The sequence below is a fragment of the Geotrypetes seraphini genome, chromosome 1, assembly GCF_902459505.1.
Source record: "Geotrypetes seraphini chromosome 1, aGeoSer1.1, whole genome shotgun sequence".
Classification (NCBI taxonomy): domain Eukaryota; kingdom Metazoa; phylum Chordata; class Amphibia; order Gymnophiona; family Dermophiidae; genus Geotrypetes; species Geotrypetes seraphini.
In genome coordinates this window covers 119,715,973-119,728,209 of record NC_047084.1, presented here as the reverse complement: position 1 = coordinate 119,728,209, position 12,237 = coordinate 119,715,973, and the positions used below count along the sequence as shown (strand labels likewise).

The 12,237-nt window shown below is 40.4% G+C and overlaps 1 protein-coding gene across 1 annotated transcript in view; it reads left to right on the top strand.

Moving 5' to 3' along the window:
- Positions 1-12,237, top strand: part of GBA2 (glucosylceramidase beta 2) — a 181,230-nt gene that overhangs the window by 73,823 nt on the left and 95,170 nt on the right. Inside the window, exon 4 of the mRNA XM_033936957.1 lies at positions 1,015-1,233. Within this exon, the coding sequence (XP_033792848.1) occupies positions 1,015-1,233 (219 nt within the window). The remainder of the gene's footprint in view (positions 1-1,014; positions 1,234-12,237) is intronic.

Sequence of the window (12,237 nt, the reverse complement as noted above, 5' to 3'; positions counted from 1 at the left end):
GGTTTAGTATTTATCCATTAGTATTGTGGTTATTCTTATACACTTCTCCCTGGATTCGCGGGGGATAGGGGCAGAGCCGGTCCGCGAATGGTGAAATACCGCGAATATCTTCTGGTCCGGCTCTGACCCACCCCCGCCTCCCTCCTGCCTTCCCCCCGGCATCCCGACATTACCTGGTGGTCTAGCGGGCTTTCGGGGCAGGAGCGATCTTCCTACGCTCCTGCCACGTGCAGATCGCCAATAGGAAATAGCTGCTGTGGTTCCCGTAGTCTCTCGAGACTACGACGGGAACTCCCCACAGCCAATGTAGGAAGATCGCTCCTGCCCCGAAAGCCCGCTAGACCACCAGGTAAGGCCGGGACGCCGGGGGGAAGGCTAAACTGTGGGGTGTTTCTTTTTTTTTTTCCCCCCCTCCCCCAAAAATCACGAATATGTGAAATCGCAATTGCTGAAACTGCGAATGGGGAGGGGGAAGTGTATTGTATTTATTATATACTGTAACAGTAATATTTTAATATGTTTCAGCTATGCTATACACTGAGTGCCATATTGCTTGATTTTATCTTTGATTTGTGACTTTTTTATTCATTTTTATGTCTGTCTTTTGTGTGGTCTTTTTTCTGTTTTTAAGGTTTATGTCAGAGAAGCAAAGAGGTTAAAAGGAGACATTGTAAAAGTTAAATAATGTATTAAAACGTATGGCAAAAATGCCTAGATTGGCTCACAGTGATAACCCAAATTTCTAACCTCAAGTCAACTTTTTTCCCACCCTTTTGGGAAGGAAAAGGTTACTTCAGTTTATATTTGAGTATATACAGTCAGGTCAGAGCTGAAGGACATCATGATTAATGGCAAAGCCAGAAGAGACTCTTTGGGCTTAGGCTTCAGACAAGGAAGATGGTTTGGGAAAGGCTAAGAGGGATGTTTTGCCTTTGTCTCTTACTTTGTGCACATCATCCTGTATTTGACTAACATACATTTAAGAAACCTTTTTTTTTCCTTTTTGTAACTCAGTTCACCGTTTGCTTGCGACGAAATGGACAGACAGTGTATCAGCAGGTTCTGTCTGTGGAGAAACCGTACGCCCTTCCAAGCTGGAACTGGGGTTACTCTGGCCACCACGCCTTCTACCATGCACTGTACCCTCGTGCTTGGACTGTCTACCATCTCCCTGGCCAACACGTGACCCTGACCTGCCGGCAAATCTCTCCCATCATCCCTCATGACTACAAGGTGAGAATGATAACTGGGGCTGGAGGAATGCAGGTATAACAGCAGGGCAACTAAAACGTTTACAAACCATGCACAATGCTGCGGTTCAGATGTACGTATTAGAGATCATGCGACTCCTTTGTATTTTTTTTTTTTTAAATTCTTTATTCATTTTCACTTCAATTAACAAGTATACAATATGATATCTTATACTATACAAAATCACTTGTACATTCTTAACCATAAATCTTAAATACTTTAAATTACCCCCATCCCATCCTCCCATCCCTCCCTGTATCAATAAAATTCATTCATATATGTATTATTACATTACATTACATTACATTACATTAGGGATTTCTATTCCGCCATTACCTTGCGGTTCAAGGCGGATTACAAAAGGTTAATTTAAAAAAAAAACAGAGTTACAATGATTAGCAAGAGAGGTAAGTTGTAGATCTTATAAACATTTAGTGGGTTGTTGAGGGTGAGGTGGTTTGTAAAAGAGTTAATAGGTGGTCATAGTGGAAGTTCTTTTGTTATTATTAGTGCAGTAATGGGTAGATCAAATGTCAGTTTTAGAGTTACTAAACGGTCGTGATGTTATTGCTGCTTCAGGAATTTCTTGAAGAGTGTGGTTTTTATTTCTTTTCTGAACGTCCTATAGTCTGGGGTGGTCATCAAGAGGTTGGAGATCTGGTTGTCCAGCCTTGCTGCTTGGGTGGCTAGGAGGCCGTCGTGTAGTTTTGTTCTTTTTACTTCCTTGATTGGGGGGGGTATGAATGGGGAGTGCGTTTTTCTGTGTCTTGTAGTGGGTGCTTGGATGAGGCGATTGTTCAAGTATGATGGGCTGTCTCCGTGTAGGGTTTTAAATAATATGCAGTAGAATTTGAATTGGATTCTTTCTTGGATTGGAAGCCAATGTGAGTTGATGAAGGCTTCAGTGATGTGGTCATGTTTTTTCAATGAGTAGATGAGTCTCAAAGCTGTATTTTGGATTGTTTGGAGTTGTCTGATCGTAGTTGCAGGGCAAGGAAGGAAGAGGATGTTGCAGTAGTCCAATATACCTAGTATTAGGGATTGTACTATAAGTTGGAATTGTGTTCTTTCAAAGAATTTTCGGACTTGTCTCAGATTTCTCATGATTGCGAATGATTTCTGAATTGTTTTATTTATTTGCGGTTGCATAGTGCAGCATCTGTCTATGGTCATGCCAAGTAGTTTTATGGTGGTTTGGATGGGATATTTGATTGCGTTTATGTCTATCCCTTCTTATTATAAAATTTCAAGTATTTAAAGGTGTCTAATCATTTGAATATTCAATCAATGGCCCCCATATCTTTCTAAACCTATCATAATTCCCATTCTGTAAAGCAAGAACTCTTTCCATCTTACATACAGAACTCCACCAAAAGGTATAATTGAGTCTTGTATAGTCTTTCCAATTCCTAGTGATGTGTTGAATGGCAACTCCTGTCAGTATTAATAGTAATTTATTGTAAGACATTGAAATTTGACTTTTTAAACCTCATTGATGTACCAAATAAAATTGTATCATATGACAAGGCAACAAAGTTTTCTAATAGCAAATTAATTTGGGGCCAAATTGATTTCCAAAAGGCATTAATACAAGGACAGAAATAAATTAAATGATCTAAAGTCCCTGCATCCTTATTACAATGTCAGCATCTATTAGACCTAGAAGTATCTACTTTTTGTAAACGAACTGGGGTCCAAAACACTCTATGCAATAAAAACAACCATGTTTGCCTCATAGATGCCAACATTGTAGACTTTAATCTCCAAGACCAAATTTGTGGCCATTGAGATGCAGAAATTTGGTGCTTGATCTCAATGCTCCAAATATCCCTCAACCCAGTTTTCTTTTTTTTATTCAGATATTCATTAAGTAATTTATACCACTGTGCGGTTTGGCCTGAAAGCAAAGGAATTCTAAACTATATTGATTATTAAGATTCTTCCATTCAGGGAACCCCTCCTGAATAGCTTGCTTCAACTGAAACCATCTAAAATTTTGTGTCTTATTTAAACCATATTTATGTTGCAATTGTGAAAAACTAAGCATCGAACCATTTAAAATAATATCATTCAAAGTACGAATACCTCCACTAACCCATTGCTTCCAGCCGAATTGACATCCGCCAATTTTAATCTTGGAGTTCAGCCAAATGGATTGATGTAATGATTTAGAAATTGGAATAGGTGTCAAATTACTAATATAACAAAGTTTTCCAGGTATCAACCAATATTTTATTCTCTTTATATCTTCTAGGGATTTTTATACTAATCAAATGCACCAGATATATAGGAAACAGGAGTCGCCATTCTAAATATAACCAGTCTGGGACATTCTCCATGAGCTCTGGGAGGATCCAATACATACCCTGACGTAGAATATAGGCTTGATGATACCTATAAAAATTTGGAAAATTTTTCCCTCCCTCCGAAATTGATTTTTGTAAAGATACTAATGCAATTCTTGGTCTTTTACCCAACCAAACAAATTTCGTAAGAATATCATTCAATTTTTTATAGAAGGACCCCTGAAAAAAAAACCGGTATCATACTCATTTGATAGCAAACTACAGGCAATATCATCATTTTTATATTTTGAACTCTCCCCCACCATGATAAATGCAACGGATTCCATTTTTCACACATTTCTGTTACTTTTTTCAATAAATTTTTCATTCTCCTTTATTGTATCTTCAATATTGTTTTTAATAAAGATACCTAAATACAGTGGTGCCTCACACAACGAACTTAATCCGTTCCAGGAGCAAGTTTGTTATGTGAAACGTTCGTTGTGTGAAACGCGTTTTCCCATAACAATACATGTTAAAAAAAATAATTCGTTCTGTAGCATAAAATATGCTAAGATGACATAAAAAAAGATAAATTTTTGGTTATTATTTTTATTTAGATACATCTAAAAACATAATTGTTTTTTAAAACAACACACATTTTTTAAATTTAAAGACAGACTAAGTAGAGTCTAATTTTACAGTGAGAGGGCAGAGTCTCAGCGGCAAAAACTGGGACTTAACTGTTCATTTTTTTTTTTTCTACCGTGTTTCCCCGATGATAAGGCAGGGCCATCAAATAAGACAGCCCCCCCTTTTTAGAAAAAAATGTAAAATAAGGCACCCCCCCGCAAATAAGCCACCCACCGATACCTGCGCTTACCCGAATCGGGTGGTACGGTGGGTGACTCCGTGTAGTCCCTGGCACCCCCCGACACGATCGGGGCAAGAGGGAGCTCAAGCCCTCTTGCCCCCCCGACTCCCCGACACGATCGGGGCAAGAGGGAGCTCAAGCCCTCTTGCCCCCCCCGACTCCCCGACACGATCGGGGCAAGAGGGAGCTCAAGCCCTCTTGCCCCCCCGACTCCCCGACACGATCGGGGCAAGAGGGAGCTCAAGCCCTCTTGCCCCCCCGACTCCCCGACACGATCGGGGCAAAAGGGAGCTCAAGCCCTCTTGCCCCCCCGACTCCCCGACACGATCGGGGCAAAAGGGAGCCCAAGCCCTCTTGCCCCGCCGATTCCCCAACTCCCCGACAATATCGGGCCAGGAGGGAGCCCAAGTCCTCCTGGCCACGGCGACCCCCTAACCCCACCCTGCACTACATTACGGGCAGGAGGGATCCCAGGCCCTCCTGCCCTCGACGCAAACCCCCCCTCCCCCCAACGACCGCCCCCCCCAAGAACCTCCGACCGACCCCCAGCCGACCCGCGACCCCCCTGGCCGACCCCCACGACACCCCCAACCCCCTTCCCCGTACCTTTCTGTAGTTGGCCGGACAGACGGGAGCCAAACCCGCCTGTCCGGCAGGCAGCCATCGACGGAATGAGGCCGGATTGGCCCATCCGTCCCAAAGCTCCGCCTACTGGTGGGGCCTAAGGCGCCTGGGCCAATCAGAATAGGCCCGGGAGCCTTAGGTCCCTCCTGGGGGCAGGGCCTGAGGCACATGGTCGGGTTGGGCCCATGTGCCTCAGGCCCCGCCCCCAGGAGGGACCTAAGGCTCCCGGGCCTATTCTGATTGGCCCAGGCGCCTTAGGCCCCACCAGTAGGCGGAGCTTTGGGACGGATGGGCCAATCCGGCCTCATTCCGTCGATGGCTGCCTGCCGGACAGGCGGGTTTGGCTCCCGTCTGTCCGGCCAACTACAGAAAGGTACGGGGAAGGGGGTTGGGGGTGTCGTGGGGGTCGGCCAGGGGGGTCGCGGGTCGGCTGGGGGTCGGTCGGAGGTTCTTGGGGGGGGGCGGTCGTTGGGGGGTGGGGGGGTTTGCGTCGAGGGCAGGAGGGCCTGGGATCCCTCCTGCCCGTAATGTAGTGCAGGGTGGGGTTAGGGGGTCGCCGTGGCCAGGAGGACTTGGGCTCCCTCCTGGCCCGATATTGTCGGGGAGTTGGGGAATCGGCGGGGCAAGAGGGCTTGGGCTCCCTTTTGCCCCGATCGTGTCGGGGAATCGGCGGGGCAAGAGGGCTTGGGCTCCCTTTTGCCCCGATCGTGTCGGGGAGTCGGGGGGGCAAGAGGGCTTGAGCTCCCTCTTGCCCCGATCGTGTCGGGGAGTCGGGGGGGCAAGAGGGAACCAGGCGGAGAGAGGGCAGTTAAGCGCAGTGCCTGCGCGGAAGGATGCAGCTCGGGCGACTTCGTTGTGTGAAACGAAGTTCGTTGTACGGATCAAGACATAAAGTTCGTTGTGCGCAGCGTTCGCTGTGCAAGGCGTCCGTTATGCGAGGCACCACTGTACTTTAAACCCTCATCTTTCCAGCTAAAAGAAAAAGAATCAAATAGTCCCTTGACACAATGAACATTAAGCGGGAGAACTTCAGACTTACTCCAATTAATCTTATATCCTGAAAACTTTCCAAATCTCTCTATCAATTCAAGTAAGCATGGAATGGTGGTCTCTGGATTTCTCAAATAAAGCAGTATATCATCCGCATAAGCAGAGAGTTTATATTCCAATTCGAATAAGGAATACCCTGTATCTCCCTTGCCTGATTAATAGCAATTAACAGGGGCTCCAAAACAACATCAAAGAGCAATGGAGATAAGGGGCAACCCTGTCTAACACCCCTTCGCAAGTCAAATCTATCTGATAAACTATTATTAATGTATAATCTTGCACCAGGAGAGCTATACAGTGTCTGAATCATTTGAATAAAACCAGATCCAACCCCAAACCATTCTAATGCTTGATACATAAAATTCCACTCCACTCTATCAAATGCCTTTTCTGCATCTAGAGAGACCAAGAAAGTTGGATCATTCTTATTTTTTGTTAAATTTAAAGTATGAAAAGCCAATCTAGTATTATGAGAAGAATGTCTCCTTGCAACAAATCCTGTTTGAGTATCAATAATAAAAGGGAGAGCTTTTGCCAATCTTAAAGCCAATAATTTAGCAATAATTTTCCCATCCACATTTATTAATGAAATAGGCCTGTAGTTTGAAACCAAAGTAGGATCTCTGTTTGGCTTTGGCAAAACAATAACCAAGGAATCTGCCATAGTACCTGAAATACAACCTTTAGTCAGTTGATATTGATATAACTTTAACAAATGTGGTAAAAGGTTAATTTGAAATGATTTATAAAATTCTACTGTATAACCATCACCACCTGGAGCGGATCCAGCTCTAAGAGACCTCAATGCTGTTTCTAATTCTTTTAGAGATATAGGTTCTTCTAAACTTCCTTTTATATGCTCAGGAATTTGTGGTCCAGTAATTGAGTTTAAAAATTGCCTACCATCTTGTTCTATAAGTCTCTGAAGGATATAATTCCTTATAGAAAGCCAAAAATTGTTGTAAAATATGCTCATTTTTAGTATATGATTCTCCTTTGTTATCTTTTATTACAACAATCTTTGTTTTCCTTTTTTTTTTGCCTTAAGATAATTTGCTAATAATTTCCCAGCCTTATTTGAATTTCCATAATACTGAGTTTGCTGATAAAACATATCATTCCTTACAAGCTTTGAAGATAATTCATTATATTTGGCTTTAGCTTTTAACAAAATTTGTAATGTACTTTGTTCCCATTTATTAATTAACTTATTTTCTAGAATTTTTGTTTTCTAGTTTTTTTTCTAACATGCGCTGAATATGAGATATGACCTCTCATTGTTGCTTTAAATGCATCCCATAACACCTCACTATTAATATCACCAGAATCATTAAATTTAAAAAACTCAATCATTTTTGATTTAAACTCTTCAAGAAAATTTAAATCTGCAATCAAAGTATTATCAAATCTCCAAATCGGCTTTACCTCAACTTGTTCATCTAATTGTAATTCAATCCAAACACCAGATCTATGATGGCTTTAGTCACTTTCTGAGCTATTTTATTTGAAACAAATATATAATCAATTCTTGAGAAAGACTTATGAACTGGTGAACAAAAAGAAAATTCCCGATCATTAAAATGAAGAATATGCCATATATCTATTAAATCACAAGATTGAGCCAAATTATCTAACCCTAATGATTTTATAATTTTACTTGGACTTTTATCCACAATCGGGTCCATTACAGCATTGAAATCTCCAGCCACTACCAAATTGGAAGCAGCCAGTGGTAATAATAATTGTTGTATACTTTTTAAAAAACTCCATTTGATTCAAATTAGGAGCATATAGATTAAACAAATCAAGGGTATTATTTCCCATGCTCATTTTGACATGCACCCACCTACCCAATGGGTCAGCAGCAACCATCTGAAAATTCGCTAAACATTTCTTACTTATTAATATAGCAACCCCCGCCTTTTTTCCATTTGCTGGAGCAAAAAAACATTTTGAAATCCATCCTTCTTCCAGCTTCCTAGATTCATTAAATGACAGGTGTGTCTCTTGAATGAAATATACATCAGAATTCTGCTTTTTAAGGAAATCTAACATTTTCTTTTTCTTGATCATATGATTGAGGCCATTTACATTTAATGAAAAAAATTTAACCATCATTCAACTAAAAATCTATTCCAATAATATACATCTTTAATTATTATAGAATGATTAGACACCATCACTATCTTAATTTCTAATAATAAATAGATTAAATATCCATTCCCTTTATTCCCAAAATTCATCATTAAGCATATTATTAAAAAAAAAAACCCATACCCATCCCTCCCAAACCCTCCCACCAATTGGTAACACTTGTAACGCACATAGGATATGTAACCCTTACACTCCCCCAGGCAACGTTTAAAACATTTCATCTTTATCATAATAATAAAAATATATTTGTTTTTAAAATAGCCTTATCTTAATTCATTTAATTAAAAAGTTAAATACTGCTAATAAAGTAAAATTCATAAACCTTTATATTTGATCAATTCTTAACTCAAAAATCAATTAATTACCCTCAAACTATCCTTTACCCCATTATAATTATATTATCAATCAATCACATTTAATATAATTGCTCCATAACTCATTATTTAAAAAATAAAAAAAATAAACAAATCAATTATACAGTTAATGAAATCACATTTCATAGACATAAATCTTATAAAATTGAGACACCATGCTTCAAATTCTTAAATTCATACTCAATTTCCTCTAATTCATTAAATCCACTGCCTCAATTAATAATATCCAACCAAATCTTAAAAAGAACCCAGTAAACAAATGACACATAACATTTATGACATCCTTCCATCATCATACCATGACCTTCATTCAAAAGAAAAAATACTGAAAAGAACATAAATAAATAAACCGAGACCAGAAACATCCTTGAAAAGCAATAGACTCTCTTTAGACTTAACAAAAGCTCAATAATAATATAACTTTAAGACAGTTAATCCTCTTCATTTCCTCCTTCTTCTAAAATAATATATCTGGAAGTCAGTCCATCCTCTTCATATCTTCTTTCTTCTTTTTCTGAAATAACATATCTGGAAATAAGTCAATCTTTTTCATTTCTTCTTTCTTTTATTCTTGGAAACACTTCACATAGACATTGGCTCTGAGGTGGCAAGGAAACTTTTCAGTTTTTCTGGATCCTCAAAGTAAAGTGACTTATTTCCAGAGGAAATTCTCATTCTTGCAGGGTAGTAAAGCCATATTTGTATCCTTTCTCTTTTAATTGCGCTCTAAGTTGAAGAAACTGCTGCCTTACAGCCACAGTACTTTTTTCAAAATCCGGCAAGAATATCAGCTTAGAGCCTTTGTAGTTTGCTAAGCTCAATATTTCAAATGCTTGACTGAACCTCAGAAGTTTGAAAACCAGAGGTCTAGGCTTGGAGTTATTTGCTGAATTTCTAGGGGGTACTTAGTGTTCAGCTGCAGCAGCTTTGGGAGCAAATTCTCCAGGAACTGAACCGGGTTTCCCCCCCTCCAAATTTTCTTCCAGTCCAAAAATTTTCATGTTCTTTCTTCTGCCACGGTTCTCATAGTCCACCAGCCTTTTCTGTAACTCTTTGATGATTTTATTATCTTCCTTAGCTTGAACAGCAGTTAGTTCCATCTGATCCATCCTGGATTCTAAAACTGTCTCTAACTGCCTGTTAATGTGTAACACTTCTTCTTTTACATCTTGAATGCTTTCTGCATTCTTCTGGATCTGTTTTGAAATTTGTTTAAGTTCAGCCATTATGTCTTTTTTCCCGATTTCTTCTTCCTCAGGAAGTGGGGTTTTTGCTGCCGCCGCAAAATCTTGCTTGAGGCGCTTTGCCATACCGGATGTCGCAAAAGCCGCCTCAATTTTCCCCTGGCATGTGCTGGATATCTTCTCACAGCTCCCGGACGACAAAAAATGTAATTTTTTGGCAAAAATTTATAATATATTTATAATAACCGCTGCCTGGCTATCAGAGCTCCACGATCACACCTCCATCCACGCCCCTCGACTCCTTTGTATTTGAAATTCTGCTGGTTCGGAGCACTATTTGAATTACAACCTTCGTATCTTTATGCACCTAGGAGATTATTAAGCTCATTGAATGATAATACATCGAAGGCTCATTCTGCATTTTTTATTTGGTTCCAATTCTATGGAATAGTGTACCTGCAGAATTGAGAAAGGAAGAATCTTTCCTAAATTTTAAAAAGCATTTAAATGCCCATTACTTTCAACTGGCCTTTTTGCATTGATAGGACCTGCATTATTTTATTTATTTATTTTACTTTACTTTATCTTTAATCTTTTGTTTTTGAAGAATGTAGTAAATATTTTTTGTATGACAGATGTATGATATTTAGCCTTTCCTATTTTTAAATGGAGTTCTTTTATTCCTTGGATAGGATCAAAGCAGTTAACAATATAATCCAATTTGGCAAAATGAGGGGTATGTAAAGATTTTTAATAAACATGGTCAGTGGGATGCCTCTTCTACTTTAGATGCGGTATATAAGCTTAAGATTTAGTTTAGTTTACTTTAACAAATGACCACTGTTGCTGACTAGTAAATAGATTTCCTTGAATATGAAGCTCTTACTGCTACCAGATACCTCCTGTTTATATACCAGCAGACACAAAAAGATCAGGAAAGAAACCTCCAATCCAGTTAAAAAAAAGAGAAGGGACAGGAAGATGCTTCCACCCCTGAGCCGAGTCAGTCACTAGCTTTTATTCATATAGAAGCATGCAGAACCACAAACATAAGAAGACCCAACACAACCAGTGGCTGCCATGAGTTCCCGTGGTCTCGCGAGACTACAACAGGAATTCATGGCAGCCATTTTTGATGACTGCTCTGCACAGGGCAGGAGCGTAGGAAGATCGCACCTGCCCCGTGTCACCGCTAGACCACCAGGTAAGGACTGGGGAGGTTTGGGACACATAAGGAAGGCAGGATTGGGTCAGAGTGGGCCCTAAAACTTATTTGCGAATTTCCATATTTGCAGGCCGGCTCGGCCCCTAACCCCCGTGTATACAGAGGGCAAAGTGTATTTCTTTTTTCCAAAGGGATCAAATTGAATTTCTTAACTGGATGGAGGATGACTTTCACTTTGATCCTTAGAAAGTAAACTATGCCCTAGACTTGCTGCTTCTCCTGGGGACCCTTTGCTTATAAACCTTTTTGTTAATCCAGTAATCTCGACACAATAATAAACACAAGCCTTACACTTGAATGGAGGAGGCTATATATTAGAAACAAGGGGTACATGGATCTCTGGTGAAGAAATGGAACCTTGTCTTGGCTCCCCTTCATTTCAAAGCTGGTAGAAAAAGGCATTTCATTTCCTGGAAACGGCTTTCTGACTAAAGCTGAAGCCCTTTACAGCCGAGAAACTGCTCGCCAAGTATTAAACATTATTTCTGCCAACTTAGATAACTGCAAAAATATAATCTTAGTCCTTTTAGATATGAGCTCGACCTTTGATCTCATTGCAGTCTCCTACACTTGCACTTACATGCTCTGGCTATAAAATGAAAGGCCTTGAACCCAATAAAACCGTTTCTAACAAATTATTCCTTTGTGATAAAATGCACAGCATTAGAATGAGACTTTTTTCCTTTCTCTGCAGGGCTCGGATCTACCCCCTAGCCTTTTCAGTGTACTTTTCATTCCTCTAACCCAGGGGTGTCAAAGTCCCTCCTCGAGGGCTGCAATCACCCAATGAATATGCATGAGATCTATTAGCATACCATGAAAGCAGTGCATGCAGATAGATCTCATGCATATTCATTGGGGAAATCCTGAAAACATGACTGGATTGCGGCCCTCGAGGAGGGACTTTGACACCCCTGCTCTAGCCACACTAATAGTTTTGGCGTAAATATTTTTAGGTGGACAGCATGCAACTATTGGCATTTCTGGATGTCTCCATTCTGATCTCACAAACTTTAGGTTTTGCTGGATACTGTTGCTCCTTGATTGTTCCAGGAATTAAAACTTGATACCCAAAATTCAGAAGCCATCTGGAATAGATGGAAAACTACCAGCTGTAATTGCCCTTAAGGAATCAAGCCTCAAACTAGAAAGTGCCAGACGAAGGTCATTCTCTCACTTCTTACCGAAGTACTGGAATCAACTACCTCCTAGTTGT